Raw genomic sequence first — 18,885 nt, 5'->3', positions numbered from 1 at the left:
ATACAGGACACATTTAAACAAAGAAAATTGTATATAGGTCACATTTTGATGAAGAAAAGTCAGATATGGGTCACATTTGCACAAAAAAGTCAGAAGTATTTTGCATTTGAACTAAAAAAAAAGTTGGGAATAGATTATATTTGAACAGAAAAAGTTAGATATAGATTGGATTTGGACAAAAAAAATCAAACATTAGTCACATTTGGACAACAAAGTAAAAACAGGATTGGTTCTCATGTCTCTAATGTCTCTGCAGAGGACTGACACTCTGCAGGAGGTTTTCTGGAGAAGCTGCAGAAGTTCATTGCCGTCTACAGACAGAGTCCCAGGCATGGCGCCTGTCGACCTGCTTCTTGTTGAAAAATTCACTTAGCCCTGGGTTAGCTAATCCACCGATCTGACCTTTAAAGATCAGGCCAATAATTGTACGTTAGCTGTTCCATGACCTTTTACAAACACGACTGCCACCAAGTCAAAACAGGAGTCAGCTGCAGCTGAGTTTCATTTTGTTTTTCTGCTCATCTTTTCCGTTCTCACTCTGTTTTTCCCGTCTCACCTGGATAAGTAGCTGTCCTGGTAGCAGCGGAGCTGCTCAGCACGATGTGTGTCGATCAAGGAATGACAGGGGCTTCTCTCCTGAGGAAAAGAAAACAGCTGCTTTAATAAGGAATGATTCAAAATGAACTGTTCATTTACTCAGCTTGAAGGATTTTGCAGGTTTTCATTCCAGGGCAAGCATGCAACAATTACAAATGCTTTCAGCCTGAGAGGAGAAAAGAGGCAAAATGTTAGTTGTTAGTTTTCAACCTGCTGATTCATGGGAAACTTTGCAGTTTTAGAGAAAAGCTTGATTTATGATCAGAGTCGTCTAACAGCAGAGGCCATTAGAAGAACATTAGAGCCAGAAATTAAATTAGAAGGTGGGGGGAAAAAAGCTTAAGACACCATAATCTGAAGCGGTGAGTAGATTTCATGCATTTTTCAGAGACAAGACGAATGCAGAAAATAAAAAAAGTAAAAGAAAAGAGTGAAAAACCCAACTTCTGTGTAAAGACGGGTCATCGTTATGAAGCAGAGCAGAGACAGTCAGGAGGAGGAAGATTTATTTTTTCCTCCAGGCGGTGGCGGTTTACTCACTGTCACTGGCCTTATCACCTAAGAAGGGCTCCTTCTCCATGATGTCCATGGGAATTTTAATATTGGGAACATTCTCATTGTAAGGATAGTCAGACTGTTGGAGAGAGGAAACAAATCCTGAGACAGGAACTGGCTGGAAAGAGTTATCAGGGTCTGACATGGTCAGCTCGTCCAGTCCGTTTGGTTCTTTCTTTAAAATAGAAGCGTTTGCAAATTGTTTCAGTCCTGCTACTGATAATAACCTGATGTGTTAAAAGATAAATTACGTCCTATTTGTAAAACCGATACCAAAGTATAGCTTCACAAGATGCTCAACATTCCTTATTTTAAGGATTTATTTTTTTGTGTGTGTAGCAGGTATCATAAAATCACTATTTTAAGTCATAAAATTATCTCATTCTACTAATATTGTGACTTTAATCTTGTAAAATGAGTTTATTATTTGACCATTTTGACCTTTTTCTCATATTATTGTGACTTTATCTTAGTAAGGTTATAATTTTGTTCTCGTGGTTTTCTCATACAACAGGGGTGTCAAACTCAATTTCACCAAGGGCCACTTCAGCATATTGGCCACCCTCAACGGGCCACATTGACGGTATAAATCAGGAATGCCCAAGTGCAGTCCTCCAGACTGCAACTTTTAGATGCGTCCCTGCTAAAACATACCCCAGACAAAAAGTTGACTTCCCTCATTAGCAGCAACTCAGTTCTGTAGAGGCCTATGAATGAGTCAATGATCCAGGTGTGTTAGAGAAAGAACGCATCTAAAGTTGCAGAGTGATAGGTCTGGAAAACTAGACTTGGGCAACCCTAGCATAAATGTATGAAAATACAATGTTAAAAATAAATTAAACAACACCTCATATTGTTAAATAACTGATTTTATGTATTCAAGTTTTAAATATTACATTGGAGTTTGCATGGATGCAAAATTACTGCTCAGTTTAAAAATATGCTCAGTATTTTTAAACTGCTCAGCTAAACTTCGCTCTTTAGCTTGTTAGCTTGTCGATGTTTCAGTTTTATTCGGTGGGAAAATTATTCTTTGTCTGCTTTAAAGATAAGCAGACAAAGAATAAAAACAAGTTTTGATATTAACTCTCAACTTCATTCACAAAACTTTTTCGTTATTTATTACACAACGAACATGTATTTCACATAAGAACAAAACAATTAGGTGATGTTGCTTGTCCTTGAACACAAAGCGAAAATGGTGCCAGACATCCGGCCAGAAAACATTGGTAAGCAGGAACAAACTAAATTTAAATAGAATGAATGTAAAACCAAAGCTCAGTATACTGGAATATGCATATAGTTTATTGATTTAGCTTGTGTTTTGTGTTTATTACAATGAGGATGTGTGTGAGTTGGTGACAGGGTGAAGAGCCTGGTCAGTTGGTCGATGTTAGTTCTTGTGCTGAGGAAATCCGCAAAATGGCGTGTAGGTTTTCGTCAGTAAAGCGCGATCTGTGCTTGGTCTTGTTTAAATTCATTATTGAAAACACAGATAGGTGCTTCCAAACGTGGACAAAAAACACGAGCTGCATGGAGTCGAAGCTGTGGCATCAAATCAGGGGGCAGTAGACGGTAAAAGTCCTCGATTGAAACATCACGGAACTTCGCTCTTTAGCTTGTTAGCTTGTCGATGTTTCAGTTTTATTCGCTGGGAAAATTAATTTCTTGAGGTGACTTTGCTGCACTCTAGTGGCGAGAAGCCGTAATATTGGCTGGTAACAATCGGGGAGGCATTATGGGAGATGTAGTTTGTAGTCAATTCGTGCTCAAAACCTATTTTAAGTCAATCAATGGGGCTGTAAAACGGTGGTGGGGGGAGAGGGCCACATAAAATGACGTAGCGGGCCACATGTGGCCCGCGGGCCTTGAGTTTGACACATGTGTCATACAACATTTTTTTCTTTTGCAACATTTTGACTTTTCTCTTTTAATTAATTTTTTAATTCTCTTAGCCCTAATACGCCGTCGTCAAACTCTCTGTCCTGTAAAGGGGGGAATCCAGAATCTGAGCTCCACAGAAACAGAAACAGTGAAAAAAACCAAAACTGTTTTACATCCTGAAGCTAAACTCTTACATCTTCACCATCACTGTCCACGCTGCCACATTTCTTCTTCTCATCCTCCTTCTTCTTCTTGTCTTTCTCTGGAATGACGTCGTCCAGGAAGCTCAGGTCGTGCTGGGAGAACATGTAGTCCATGGCTTTCCTGACAGCAACCAGAGCAAGAATCTGGAAACGTCGGAAACTCAGGTTACAGGAGGCTGGGACTGAAACGATCGGACTAATCAGATTAATCGTGATTAATCGATGACTGAAATAATTGTCAACTAATTCTGATTAATCGCTAACTGGAGTGTACAGACTCAAAAAAAGCCACGTTGCAGAAATAATATCAAACTCAGAGCAGTAAGACTGAAACGATTAATCAGATTAATCATGATTAATCAATAACTGGAATAATTATCAACTAATCAGTAATCAATTAATTGCAAACTGGAGTGTACACACTGAAAAAATGCCATTTTCTGACAGAATTAAATACTCGGAGCATAAATAAGCCAAAAATGTACAAAATATATATACTGTACATTTTCCATTTAAGATCAAAAACCTTCTTTATCTGTAAATATCTTCTGCCTAGAACTCCTTAAGTGGCTTTGTTAGCTTCAAATTCTGTAAAAAAAAAATCAAAAAAATCTCCTATTCAATTATTAATTGATTAATTGGAAAAATAATCAGCACTGCTAAGTCAAGCAGAAAGGACTGACCGTTTCACATATTGATGGTAGCTGCAGATGATCAAGCGTTCACTAGAGCAATGCTGTATTATTGCCTCTTAGGCAATAACATTTAAATTTTCTTATCTAAAAAAGGAATTAATTGTCCATTTGCACCTTTTAACGTATTTAAGTGGTTAAATCAAAAATCAGCAGAATATGCCAATTTTTAATCCGATTGTATAATTAATAGAATAATTGATTACTAAACTAATCATTAGTTGCATCCCTAGCTGATACAGTTTTAACTAAAGCATCTATTACCAAAATAACTAATTAAAAACCTAAATCATTACTAATCTGGTATTTTTGTATCTTTTTTGATCCGTCTATAATGGTAAAGCGTTCTGTGGATCGAGCGTGAACAGGTTTTCTTTACCATGACGGGGAAAATGATGGCCGCCACGGTGGACTTGAGGATCCAGAGCAGAGCCAAGCAGAGGATCTGGATGAAGGTGAAGAGGTGGACTTTCCTGAGGGGAACGTGCCTCAGGTAAACCAGGTCCGGCTGATGCTTGGCCGGCATCAGCAGCAGCTTCAGCCGGTCCATAAACTAAGCAAGAGTCAAAACAAATACAGGCCCGAGTTATCACACCAATCAGAAGGTACACTGGTGGGTGATGAAACAACAGGTACGGCTTTTATGGAATTAAAATTAAAGAAATTTACCTGAACTCCATTAAGAGAAGCAACTCCCATGTATAAGAAGACTCCATACAGGACCGGCATGGGGATAAACTAGATGTGCATAAGCAAAATGTGCATAAATATACAGTAAAAACGGCTTTAAAGGGGCTGTGTTATGTATTTTTCTGGCACATAAAATCATTTTATAGCACAAATAAGAAACTATGTTACCTTCAGTTATTATAAAAAATTATTTGACTTTGCAATTTAACACATTGAAACTGGGCCTCTGTCTCTTTAAGAATTTCCAACTCCACCGTCAGGAAGTCATCACCTAAACATTTCTCAGTTAAAGATTATTATGTGTTTTCCAGACACATAGAACCATTTTATAGCACAATCATATAACTATGATATTTTCAATTGTTATAAAAATGATATAAACATCAAATATGAATAATCTGATAGCTTGAAATTGGGCTCCTGTCTCTTTAAAAGCTCCAGCTCTTACTGTGGTGGGGCTAGGTCCAGCTAGGCGTTTTGCACAGCTGAGTGGTTGCTATGGAGATTAAAGGATTTCTCAAACATGCACGAAAAAAAATCAAAGCAACACTCCATGTATGAAATAACATAAAAATATGATGTAAAGCTAAAAAGAAGTTGATTTTACATAAAACTGCCCCTTTAAGAGAACACTCTACCAAAGTAAGTGTTGCTGCTGCAAATTATTTAGTAAATTACCTTTAAAATTGGAGACATGAACACAGACAGTCCTGTCAGCATGAACACCAACACTCCAGTGACCCTCTGCTCTCTGCAAAACAGGACAGAAAAGGAACGTCGCAAAGCTAAAAGCTTTAAAACCTCAATAACTGGACTCATTTTCCTCATTAACAATGAAATTCTGACAGTAACAGTAATGGTAACGCGACATACATTTCAAAAACATTATATTTGGAAAAGCAAACATTGTTTGTAAAGTTCAAAACCGGTTTGGATGTTTCACTGTGACGCTGTACAGCAGTTTATTAGCTCAGCTGCCACATCAGGGGGCGAAGAGGGCGGCGTACAGATATGAAAACAAAACACAAACCATCCAAACACAGGAAGAAACGTGTTAGCTTAGCCACTGAGGAAGTCTGAAGGCAAAACCACACAAATCCACAGCAAAGTAATGTTTTAAAAATCTAAATTATCCAAGGAAGGAAGAATCAAATTGTTCTTGTTCAGTCTGTTTAATTAAGATGAATGTGTTGTGTTTATGATCAACCAGGTTTCAAAATCCAACAATAATTTTCTGTAAAAGTGTCCATTCGGTTTGACCTTTTAAAACCTTTTAGAACAGATTAGACTGAGTAGACAAATTTCTCCTAAACACCCCGGGTGAATGATTGCTGTGACCCGGGCTTTAAATCACTGATGCATGCTTTGAATTTAAAAGTTGAATCGCGATCAGAGCCAAGCAGGAGGAACAACAACAGAACAAGAAGCTCAGGCCAGAAGAGACCAAACCTCTTATGAGTTTGTAAAGTTATACACTCAAAAACTAACGCCATTAATCTGGGTTATTTAACTTGTCACAAGAGGAAAAAAATGAGGTTCATATTTTCATCATGTTATTCATTTATTTGTTGCACAGTTTCAAGATAAATATTTAGCTTACAAACTAAATATTTAACTTGCTATCTAAATTTTTTAAAACGTTTATACCACTTAAGGTTATTTTTAGATTATAGTAAAAATAATAATTTACTAATATTTACTAATATTTAACACTTTGAATGGAGCAGCTTGTGAACAAATAAGCAATTTCTGCTTGAGGATCAGTAAACTATATTCTATTCTATTGCAGCTAAATATTCAACTAACTAAATATTTAGCTTAGAGCTAAATATCTACCTTGCTAACTTAACTTGTTATTAAATATCTAGCTATGTTTTTGGCTTGCAAACCAAATTTTCAGCTTGAACTGGAGCCAAATATTAAGTATATAAGCTAAATTTTTTTGCTTGCTAATTGTATATGAAGTCTGAAACTGTGATATTTATAAATTAAATAATAATTAGTGAAAATCTGACTTTGAAAACTACTGTGTATCTTTACAAATGGCTGTACTTTTATTTTGGCGGCTCCGTTCGTTCTCACCTCACTCCCAGGAACTTGGGCTGCTCTCCCGGCGCCGACGTTTCCGTTTCCATCTTCAGACTGTCGATGTGGGCGATGGAGATGACGGTGGCGGCCACATACCACGGCAGGCCCATGAAGGAGCAAACCACCATCAGAACCGCCACCCAGAACAGATCCAGATGGTAACCTGCCCCTTTCTGTTCCAGACAACAAACAGGGTCAAAGGTCGAGAGCACGCTCAGACACGGACAGTGCAGCTGCAGACGGACACGGACCTAAATCCATGCTAAAGGCCTTCGTGATCAATTCAGCAACAGACAATTATCTGTGGCCTTAATAATTTTGGACTTTTAAAGATTTTGAAACTGTACTTATTCAATTTGCAGATTAATTCACTTATAACAAGACATTTTTCCATGTTATAAGTGAAATAATCAATATTTAAATCAATATTAAGGAAATATTGGCTTTAAAAAAAGCACATGTATGTTGGTAAAATGTAACTTGTTAGTTTATTTTGTCTTATTTCAAATGTACTAAAATATTTGCACTAGGTTTTGTGTTTTTTCAGTGAAAACTAATGAAACAGGCCAGCACAAAAATGCTGGTACTTCTAGAAAAGACAAAAAATTATTTTGTCCACATGTTTGTACCCATAAATATTAAATCTAAATATAAAACAGAAATAAATATTGACTCAGCTTCTATTTAAAACCGGCCAGCGGTTACATTTTGACCTGAGAAAGGTGCAGTCACTCATGTGAAACATCTCTCACTTCCCTGAGAACGATTTTCACCTACAGGGTGAATTTAGCCTGGATTTGCTTATTATTGGAAACAATCTTAACAGAAGCTTGACACTTTCTGTAAGGACGGTTTGTGATGTCACCTTTAGCTTGTGCTCCTTCCTGTTGACAATCACAGCGGTGATCTGTTGGTCCATGAAGATCAGGATGGTGACGAGGAGAGCAGGCAGGGCGGAGGCCAGGTAAACCCACCAGGGGTTTCCTCCAAACGGGGGCACAAACCAACCCCGCTTCGGGCTTGTTGGCTGCAGAGAGAGAAAAATAAAAGGATCCACCATGTTGTTTTACAAATATGACATCTGACTCTTATAAATTTAGCATCTTGTCTTTTTTTTGTTCACCTTATAGGGATCCACGATTACATGTAACAACAGGCTTTATTTTAGATATAAAAACAATACAGTAATAATAGGCTGTTTAGTTAAATTATCTTCATACGAACGTCGCCATCTTGTTCATGCTGCAATGCATTCTGGGTAAATGACGTCTACTTGATTCAAGTGCCCTAGCTCCCCACAATGAGTAAGGTCTTTAGGCTTTTTTAATTTGAACCGAAGTGCGTTGAAATCAATGGGAATGTAGAAATCACAAGAGGTGATGAAGATGAGGAGGACCAAAACGAGGAAGAGGACAGAGTTGGAGCTGCTGGTGTTGCTGCTGCCATCATCTTCAAAAATGAAACAATGAATGATACCTCTGGTTAAACTGTGTGATCCGGTAAGTAGTTCTGGTCCAGTAACAGTTGTTTAGGGTCCAGGCGGATCAGTGGTTTCATATTCAGCACCGGCAGCAGTAGCATTAGCTCCGTTAGCATTTTAAAGTGCTTCCAGCTCTGCCCGTCTCTGATGCTCCTCCCAGGTTTTAGGCATTTTGTGGATAAGAACTGCATTTGTTTTTAGCTTGTTAAGCTAACAATCACCTGTTAGAGTCTTCTTCAGTTTTGCTCTTACAAATGACAAAGTCTTCTGGAAAGAAATGTTGAGAGCACAAATGTAGGTCCTTCGGAAGCCGTGTTCGGCTACAAATTTTCTTCTTTTTTTTTCATGTGGGATGCGATTCAGATTCACCTCACATTACAGCCAACAGTGACACAGTGTGGCATTATCTAAAATTACTCCAGTCAAACGCAATATGATAAACCGCTACTCGGGTACAGTTAGCCTTCCTGTGTTTACTCTGTAGACTTCAGTACAGATGGGTTGACGTCATCAACCCATCTGTGAAAAAATGCCTACCTCCCAGGTTAAAAAATATAACAAAAGATGCATATTTTTGAAGTAATTATGAGTTTTGGCATACCACAAATTTTTTAGTTAATAGAAAAATTACAACATATTTAGGCCAACATGTTCAACTAATCGTGGATCACTTTAAATAATAACAATAATAATTTAAAAAAGCAGGAGCTCACCTTAAATTCGGTTGGCACGATAAGTTTAGGAGTGTCAACTCCCACGAAAATATCAACTCCACAAAAGATAAGGATGGCCAAGATGATGGCGAAGTCACTGATGAGTTTCCTCACCTGGTTGGGAGGAAAAGATGCTCTATTAAAGGGGCAGTGCTGTGTTTTCCAGCCACATGGCGTCACTTCATAGTAAAATCAAGTAACTATGTTAACCTTAGTTGTTATAAAAATTTTATATATATCAAATATGACTTCGACTTCCTAGTTTAACACCTTGAAATTGGGCTTCTGTCTCTTTAAAAACTCCTCTTTTGTGTATTTTTTAATTCCTTCTTCTTTGTTTATAATTTAGTTGTGCCACACAAATCTTCTCTACTGGCCTCGTCTGGCAACGCATGTGAAAATTGTCTGTGGGCGCCACGGGAACACCGACATGTCCACCCTGTTTTGTTTTTGTTTCTTGCTATATTCTTAGTATGATGCCAATGCAATGCAAAACCACAATATCTCAATTTAACAAAAGTTGATGTGGCAGTACTCACAGAGGTGGGGAAAAAGGGGCTTGTTTTGAACTTCTTAAGACACATGGAGGTGGTGTAGGTACCGAAGAAGAGGATGAAGGACATGAGGGTGATGTCTGGGACGTAGCCACACGCCTCTCCCACCAGCTCTCCTTTGTACATTAAACACTCTGACATGGTGAGGCTCGACCATGAGCGGTTTGGTGGCTGAACACAACAAATAAAACACTGTAATTATGCCACACACACTCAATCACCAGGCTTAATTTTCACCTAATTATAAGAATTAAACACTGGATAAAGTCCATCAGGTTGAACAATGCTTCTGGAAAATGTTTGTACAGAAAAACTGAAGTTTAACATCAGACATTATCTATTCATTTCATTTAATGTTTAACATTTTTCCTGGAATGTGGATTTAAATGCAAGAAAAACTCACCAGGCCTGTGTAGTTCATGTACCACATTGACGTGTCTTCTAAAGGATCGTCAAGCAGCTCCGTCTCATTTTCTGCCAAACACACGACAAAAAGTTGTTTTTATTTCTATAAAACATTTAAATAGCAACTAATCTGTGTGTTTTACTTTCCTAATCTATTCACTATTCACAGGTTTAGGCACCTGGAAAGAAGGAATGGGTATTTATCATATTCTTCACTATTTATTATTAAACAAAATTCTTATAAGAATTTTGATAAATCATCTTGATAAATGATGTTTTAAAAAAAGAACAACAAATGGCACACACAAAACTTTTTGCTATACAAATGTAACGCAATTGATTGGAACTATATTTTGTTTGATTTTGTAAATTTGTGGCGTCTGGCTGACCTTTAATGACCTTTGGAAATATTTATTAATATTTCTTAAATATTAAAAAATATTTTATTAACATAAAATTTTATTTAAATCATTATTATTATAATTTGCTATTATAATTCATAAAATAATTACGTTACTTTATTATTAATATAAAATATAATATTTTATGTTAACTTCTATTGACATAAAAAATTATACAAGATGTTTATAGTCTATATATAGTCTATAGTTTGTAGTATAGTTAAATGTTTGCGCAACATCAATTGAAACCAAGTTTGTTTAATTTGAAGACGGGGGGGGGGGGGGCAACTTTACTGCCATTTTAAAAGAAATTTTAAAGCAAAAAAAAAAAAGCCTAAAATCTGTATTTTTATTCCCTCCAAAGAGTTAATTTCCTGTGAGTGAAATTCGTCTGATGTAAAATCTTTAGATGAAACGCACAGCTCACCTAAGAGCGCGGGGCCCATGCAGAGACATCCGTACCGCGTGATGTTTTCCGTGCTGTACACTGAGTTGATGGGGTAGTGGTGAGCTAATTTGATCATCTTCTTGAAGGCATCGTAGATAAAGATGAAGCTGATGAGACAGGAGAAGCCCTCCTCCGTGAAGCGGGTGAAGTACTTCACCAGGAAGCTGGCGTCAGTGGCAACGAGCACCAGGCAGAAGAACGCCGACCACAGGCCGATCCACAGCCGGAACTCCATGTAGTCGAAATCGTTGTCCCTGAGTAGAAAAAAGACACAAAACACTATCAAAATCAGAGAAGTTCACGACATGGAGATCCCTCCCCCATTTCCCAGTGGAGAGCAAAAAGCTGCTCGCTAACAATGACTAGCATTGGTCTTAGCTGCTAAGTTGGAAATATAATGAGCTAAATCTTAAATGTCCGCGTGATATGTAAAACAAAAAGTGATGCAGTGCTTTGCTAATAACTGCCAACACTACAACTAGATAACAAGGTCAGGAAAAAGTTTAAATTTAAAAACAAATATTGAGGGAAAGGAAAGTAGGTCAGTTATGCTAGCTTGACTTTGACAATCTTAATGTGCTGTGGGTTTCTGTGCATTTCGTTTCAGTTACAAAGTTTTTAAAAAGGTGACCTAAACATCAACTCTGACAGTTCATCAGTAGAGCAGGTGTTTAAATTAGCTAATCTACCACAACTGTGTTGGATTAGCTGATAGCAACGGTAGCTAATCAGTCACTGCAGTGTTAAGATTAGCTAATAGCAGTAGTAGCTAATCTACCACAACTCTGTTAGATTAGCTGATAGCAGGGGTAGCTAATCAGTCACTGCAGTGTAAGATTAGCTAATAGCAGGAATAGCTCATCTACTACAGCGATCACTTATTAATGATCACAAAATGAACATGAATATTCTGTTCTTTGTGTGGGAAATGTTTGAGTGTCTTTTTGTGTTGAATCCTGATACATAGAGTGGCGTTGTTATCAGTTGCTATGGCAACGTGTCAGGCATATTTCTTCCATATCGGAACATTTTTATTTAATAAATGTAATTAGTACTAAATCATAAACGTAAAAAAGTGCAAAAATTACCTTTTGACCCAAAATGGCTGACTTCCTGTTGGGTTTCTTATTGTTTCACAGGGTTCTACATATGTCCCAAACTTCAGCTCCCTACTATTTACCAGTTGGCCTGTCTCACATTAGGGGGCGCTGTAGAGCTGTTTAGTCAGGGCCATTTTTAATTCAATCAAAAATACTAAAATTTAAACCAGGGGAACAATTTTTGGTAAAGTTTGGTGAGTTTTCGTTCATGTTTACCCTCTAGGTTGAGATTTCTTTCCAACAAGATGAAGATAAATTTGATTTACTTTGTGTAATTACAAGACAGTAACAAGACTAACATCTTTTTTCATATTTCTTAAAACTCTAATTCAGAGGTAGACTGAGGAGATGCAAAACTTACCTGCTGAAGTTAAAGAGAAGCCTTTCAAACACCAGAACCGGACCGGTGCTGCTCAGAATAATGAGAGGCTGACCCCCCAACAAGCAGAAAACGCCACCAGCGATGGCAGTGCCCAGAAAACTCTCCAGCACACCCTGCAAACATGGAGAGGGAGGGTTAAAAACAGGAAATCAGACAGTTTGGTTGACACACGTTGGGTAAAAACGCGCTCTGACCTGCATGTTTTCTGTAGCGTCCCCCAGCAGACCACCGAAGGTGATGGCGTTCGTCACAGTTCCCAGGTAAATAAACAAAATGGCCGACAGGGCCTGAATGTGAAGAGCGTCGGTGAAGTCACCGATAAAGAAAGGCGCTTTTCTCCTGATGTCAAGAAGGAGACCACCACAAAACCTGACGACAAAAAAACTGACTTAATAACGGGATGAGATTCTTAATTACACTGCAAAAACAAAAAATCTTACCAAGTACTTTAGTCTAGTTTCTACAGCAAATATCTTTGAAATAAGAAAACTAATTTACAAGTAACTGTTCAGCAACATATAGAAACCTGTTTTAAGCCAATAATTCTTTAATACTGATGAAAAACTACTGGTTTCATTGGCAAATTACTTCACTAAAAACATGGGGAAAATGTCTTGTCTAATTCACTTATAACAAGACATTTTTCTCATGTTATAAGTTAAATAATCTGCCAATGGAACAAAAACCTTTTCGTGATTATTAAGGAATTACTGACTTAAAACAAGCTGCTATATTTTGCTGAAAAGTTAGTTTTGTCTTGTTTCAAGTTTACTAAGATATTTTCGGTAGAAACTAGACTAACATACTTGGTAAGATTTTGTGTTTTTGCAGCATACAATCTAAGAAATAAAAATTATCCATATAAACCTCAATAATGTTTATTTTTATACCTTCCTGTCTTCTTCAGCTCGTCCCCCGTAGCGTGCCCGCCTCCTCCTCCATGACCGCCATCATGAGGCATGTCTCCGTTCATCTGGGAATCTCCTCCTGCGTACATGTTTTTCCTAAAACGGAAATAAGTTTCTCCAGTTGCTGCTGTGATAGTGCAACATCTGACTAACACAAAGCCGCCTGGAATTATTTATTTGATTTAGGTCAACTTTTGGCCCACTGAAGCTGCTCACACAACCTGATTTAACCGTTACCTTTTCCGTCATGATGTCACCTACTTTCTTCCTGTTTCCAGTTGGATGATGCTGATACATTAGGAGATTAAATAGCATGATTGATCAGTGCTGACTGCAGGTTTATATAATACAAACTGTGGCAGCTTCATAATTAAACGGTGTGCTGCGCAGCTGGATGCATTTGGGTGATTCTGTAGCCTGTCATGCTCACACAGCATTCTGAGGACCTACTATGTTTCCTGAACAGGTTAGCATAGATCTATGGCCTACACAAAACATGTTCCTTATATTTTTTCCACAAATCATTCTTAGTTAATGAGATTTCAGTCTGATTTAATTGTGACTTTAAAGCCAAATAAGCTGGTGCTGACCACGCCCCCCTACTCAAAGACTAAAAATGCAAACGGATGCGCATTTGTACACCCGTACATCTCTGAATGTCGGAAGTGGAGCCTCCTGCACAACCAGCAAGAACGCAACAAGTGGTTTCTGGATGGTCAACACCAAAGCACTTGTCTTTTCCAGCAGTCATTGTAAAGCGGTACAATTTGCTGACCAGTCGTGCTGGAGCTCAGCTCAGGTTGCTAGGTAACAGGGCTAGGCTTCACTGGGGTTGCTAGGTGACAGGCAGTGTCTGCTGATATGTAACATTCCGCAGGTTTTTGAGAAGGCTCATTTTCCAGACACCAAAAAACATAAACTTATTGCCAACAAAAGGCTGGGTGTTATTTTTTTTAATGGGCTGTTTTAGAAGCATTTGAGACCCAAATGGAAGAATGAAAACATAAAATATATGAATTTTAGGTAATAGATCCACTTTGAAGAGGGTTTATTATGTATTTTCCAGTAAGTGTGTTACCTACATTTGTTATGAAAATGCTACATATACTAAAGAAATTAGATTTTGCATCTGATCCATGGAAACTGACCTTTGCCCCTTTAAGAACCTCTTACCCTTTCCTACACTAGCAATTCAGTTCATCACTACAGTACTTTATATTAATATGTTTTACTACAATGAAGTTGAAGTTTGTAGCTTTTATAAACATTTGTTTTCTATATATTTGTCAAAACTGTCACCATGTCCTGACAATATAATATGGTAATATGGTTCTATTGCCATCTGCAGAAATAAAACGCTTTGTAAAAACAAAACAAAGGATGCAAAGAAGGAGTAAAAGGAAAAAAATTGCTTGATTAATATTTAAAATGCCACTTTAATGTCTCCATTTGTTTCTCATTGCAGTAGATCACAAGTATTCTTTACACACCTATAGATTAAAGGAGAAATTATTACGAATAATTTTGAATTAAGTCGTGAGATAGTAAAAGACTCCCACCACTAAAACATTCCTTTGCAAGGCACTCTAAATGAAACATAAATCTGTTTGTTGTTTATTAGAGGATATTATATGCAACATAAGCTGGGTACCAAAAATACTCTAAAGATTTTGTGATTTTATGCATTTTTGACCTTTTATCAGAGGATGGTAGAGATTTGGGAGGCTCTATCCTGATGGTGGGGTCCCACTCTCCAGGAGGAAGAACAATCACCTCGTCCAGGAACTCATCGATCCCGGCCAGCAGGTCCTGCCTGTCCTTCGCCTTGTAGGCAATATCATGAAAGACCTGCGAACAAACAGAGAGACGTATTGGAGCGGAAAAAGTGTGACGTGAAAGCATGTGACTCCAGTGAACTGTGATAGCAGATCTGAGGATTACTAAAAAGGGAAGAGAGCAGCGACTTACAAACACTAAATAAACAACTAATCCCATCTAATCAACCCAAAAACTGTGGAGAGCAACGCCATTTTATCACTTTAATCAACTCAAATTCTTACCTCAGGGGTCTTTGAGTTTATTTTATTTGTTTGCTTTGCAATTAATTATCACAGAAGCAAAAATTTAAATGATTTTCCACTCAGTAAACAGCATTTGGCAAATGACTAAGACCAAATAATTCTAAATAAAAGTGAAAATATTTTCTGTTTTCAAAAGGTGAGAAAGGAGTAAAAGTGCAGGCCTCCTGTAGTTTTTTCAAAGTTTACAAGAAATTATTTGTTTCAAAGGGACAGTTTAGCTTTTTTATAAAGGGGGTTCTGTGAGTTAGTCAGCAGTAGTCAGTATCTTACCTGCAGTAAAAATCAAGTTTGTTAAAGAAGAAGGCAACCAACTACTAATCAGAGTGAATTTCAAGCACATCTTTGAGCTGCAATCTTCCAGATCATTTTGTTTACTCATTTAGTACTTTTGTACCACATAAGAAGTACTATTGAAGTATAATTTCAGTGAATTTATGAGCCAGTCTAACCTCATCAGACATCAGTGTGGCGATTGCTCTGCCAATCTCATGATATGACTTTGCTTTGCCTTTGGGTCCAAGCAGTATGAACAAAAACCTACAGAAAGAAACAAAGCAGAGAATTACTCAGGGGTGTCCAAAGTGTGGCGCGGGGGCCATCTGCGGCTCTTGGAATGAATCTGTGCGGCCCTTGTCCACAATTAAAGTTTAGCACAGATTTATTTTACCAGAATGTTGGGGGTAATATGCATAAAACAAATTAATAAAATATTTACTGATTAAAAAATAATGCAGTCATCTTAAAATGGAAAACTTAAGCAACGACACAAATTATTCATCTCTTATTAATCACATTTTTTTGCGTTTATTTTAATTTGATACTACATAGCATCACAAACATCCAGTAACTTTTACTCAAAAGTAGAACTGGGGTGAACCCATTTACTAAATGAGGCTAAAATGGAGGACTTGAATAAAAAAAACTATATATAATTAAAAGAAACTTGGATCATGTTCTCATAACCTCGAATCCATCGAAAATGATTTACAGATTCAAGTATGTTTCATTTCAATATTGTGTGTTTAGTTTGTTTTGATAATAGAATCGCTTCTGCATTTTTTTCTCCCTGAATTCTGACGTTAATCTGAGAGTTTTGACCTTTTATTCTCAGAATTTTGACTTTTTCCCTACAAAATTTTGACTTTAATCTTCAGAGATCATAAATCTGAATTTTGAGAAAAAAGTCAGAATCCTTTTTTTCCCTAAGTGGAAAAAAATTAATTTTTTCCCCTAAAAAAAGTTCAAATCTGTTGCAAAACGTTTCGGACACCTGTGCGCTAAATCAATGAAGGAGAAAACATTTTATAATTAAATGCTTCTGTCTGGTTTCTGATTGCTTGACTGAAATTAAAACTTAAATGTAGAACTAATGTGAAAATAAAGTTATAATTCCTGATTCTGCTGCATATTTCAGAGTTAATTTTTGAATGTCGGCCACCTGGTGGGAACGGGAACTTCGGTCAACGCTCCCAGCATCACGGCTTGCTGCAGACGAACAAACGCCACAAACGGGGCGTCCAGGAAGTCCACCTCCCCCACCAGAACGTTGGAGGCCTCCGCGTCTCTTGGCAACTTCTTCATAAACTTGTTTTTCAGCTGGAATAAACAAAAGAAAACAAAAGAAATAATGAGTTTGCCTTAAATTAAACAATTTAAATCAAATAAGTTGGATTCTTGGAGTTTAAAAAAGGCTCTGAATGTTTGGCATTTATGGAAATATTTAAGTCTTTCCGCTGTGTGCTTAATAACATTTATTAAATGTTACATTTATTTTGACTTTCTATTATTATTTTCTAAATTTAAAGAGCTTGCCCCCATCCATCATCACAATTAAAAAATATATATTTCTGGTCAATTTGTCAGTAATAATAAAAAAATCTTATCAGGAAATATAAAGTTCACTTCAGTTGAATAACTCTTTTCAAATGCTCAGTGAATCCATGTACATTCGTGATTCACGGTTCATAGATTTTTGTAATAATAATTCCAATTTTGCAGTTCATATCTGAAATATTTTAAAGAAAATTAAGTTTGGGAAGCTATGCTACTTGACACGTTATTGGCTGATGTTTGGAAAGCAGCCAATCCAGGAGCAGCATTTATTTTCCTTGGCTCTGATTGGTTGAACCACCAAGAGCAGAAATGAGGAAGATGTTAGTTTCTGTTCTGGTGTCAAGATTTCTTTTTTATCCTGACTTATTTATCTTTTCTTTATTTAGTTAATCGAGTTGTTGAAATTAATTTTTTTCTGTTTAATGTGTCGTATATAGAATCCCAAACAGTAACAATTAAATTGTTGTTTAAGATTAACTTGTAAAATGTCAGAATTAAAAAATTAAATGTCGTATTTTTGTTTATGCAACAAATCTGTCTAAAGAAACAATTTAAGAAACTAATAAAAGGCACAATGAAGTATATTAACTCAGTTAAGTGTATCATTGCAAAGAATTTTTTTTCTTTATTATTATTTTTCATATATATATATATATATGTATACACACAGTTTGTGTTGTATTTTGATGCTTAACTTTTTCCAACTACTCCTTTTCATTCAAAATGTTTGTTGATGTCAGCATGTTCATTTTAAACTGTAAATTAAATAAATAAACAGAGAGATGGGAAGTCAAAGGCTTCAGGATTTTTAAGCATCTACTTTTAACAAAACAAAATGTTGGCACCGCAGTTTCACCATGAAGATAAAATGAGTCGGACAATTAAAACTGCCAGAGGAAATACTGATATGTAATTATATCTTTACATTTAAAAAGAAACACTCAACTGGGAGTGGGAAATAAAGATAAATTCTCTCTGAAAATAAAAGTTAATGAAAATAAATCAGTAAGGGAAAAGCAGAGGTACTGCAATCAGATAACAGATATGTCTTCATATGTTATTTTACTAAAATTGGGGTATTTTATGACCACAATATGTAAACAAATCCTCACCATCTGGGTCAGATTGTTGTGGAATAGTACTGTGGTACTTATTACCATTACTACCAGCAGAACATAAAGGTAAGAGGGATGGAAAACATTTACTAAGACACAACCACAGGTTGACTTTTGGACCCGTGTTCCTTGGACTTCACTGTTAGTTTCATGGGAAGTTTTCCAAAACAGTTATTAATTTCCAGACAAAAGGATGTCAACAACATAACATTCAACATGTACGAAATGGAAAAAATAACAGCCTCTCTCAATCACAAGACAGAACAATTCTGTCAGTGGTGGCAGATTTGTAGATTGTGTAAAACGTAAAAGATCCGATTTCATTTGTAGGGACCAAACTTGATTAAATCTCCTCGATAATCCACGACTTCATAATGATTTAATTCTATGTTTTTCGTTGGTGTATTCTTGTTTTGTGGTTTGCTTTTGACATTTCTAACTTAATTTTTTCTTTTCTGTTGTTTCTTCTTTCACACGCTCTTTCTCAGGGAAGTGAAGTTGCATTTTCGTTTTGACTATTATAATGTGATGGTCTACTTCTCAATATTTCAATATTATTTAAAATATTGAAGTTAGTTTTTTGATGTAGAGGCCTAAGGTAATGTGAATAATACTTCCTTGAGAATTAATAAAGATGAAATTAAAAAAAAAAGTATGTCAAATAAAAAGCACACAGTGAAACTGCAGCTGAAGTTGAGGAATTTATTTTCTTAAAATGTCCCCATTGGGTGGGAAGGGTTTATTTAGTGAGGGGCA

At 36.7% G+C, this 18,885-nt stretch overlaps 1 protein-coding gene across 4 annotated transcripts in view; it reads right to left on the bottom strand.

The window, feature by feature from the left end:
* Positions 1–18,885, bottom strand: part of slc4a4a (solute carrier family 4 member 4a) — a 60,327-nt gene that overhangs the window by 3,487 nt on the left and 37,955 nt on the right. For all 4 annotated transcript variants that reach the window (XM_032577861.1, XM_032577862.1, XM_032577863.1 and 1 more), the window contains 18 exons: positions 16,620–16,777; positions 15,631–15,718; positions 14,794–14,948; positions 13,083–13,196; positions 12,387–12,561; positions 12,172–12,305; positions 10,690–10,964; positions 9,860–9,930; positions 9,442–9,627; positions 8,903–9,016; positions 7,575–7,736; positions 6,704–6,882; positions 5,300–5,372; positions 4,601–4,669; positions 4,311–4,484; positions 3,231–3,383; positions 1,138–1,231; positions 557–636 (listed from right to left, as the gene is read on the bottom strand). In XM_032577861.1, the coding sequence (XP_032433752.1) occupies positions 593–636; positions 1,138–1,231; positions 3,231–3,383; positions 4,311–4,484; positions 4,601–4,669; positions 5,300–5,372; positions 6,704–6,882; positions 7,575–7,736; positions 8,903–9,016; positions 9,442–9,627; positions 9,860–9,930; positions 10,690–10,964; positions 12,172–12,305; positions 12,387–12,561; positions 13,083–13,196; positions 14,794–14,948; positions 15,631–15,718; positions 16,620–16,777 (2,418 nt within the window). In that variant the 3' untranslated portion in view covers positions 557–592. The remainder of the gene's footprint in view (positions 1–556; positions 637–1,137; positions 1,232–3,230; positions 3,384–4,310; positions 4,485–4,600; positions 4,670–5,299; positions 5,373–6,703; positions 6,883–7,574; positions 7,737–8,902; positions 9,017–9,441; positions 9,628–9,859; positions 9,931–10,689; positions 10,965–12,171; positions 12,306–12,386; positions 12,562–13,082; positions 13,197–14,793; positions 14,949–15,630; positions 15,719–16,619; positions 16,778–18,885) is intronic.

The sequence above is a fragment of the Xiphophorus hellerii genome, chromosome 12 (assembly GCF_003331165.1).
Source record: "Xiphophorus hellerii strain 12219 chromosome 12, Xiphophorus_hellerii-4.1, whole genome shotgun sequence".
NCBI classification, from domain to species: Eukaryota; Metazoa; Chordata; class Actinopteri; order Cyprinodontiformes; family Poeciliidae; genus Xiphophorus; species Xiphophorus hellerii.
The sequence above is the reverse complement of the archived record's forward strand: the minus strand, read 5'-3'. Positions and strand labels throughout refer to the sequence as shown.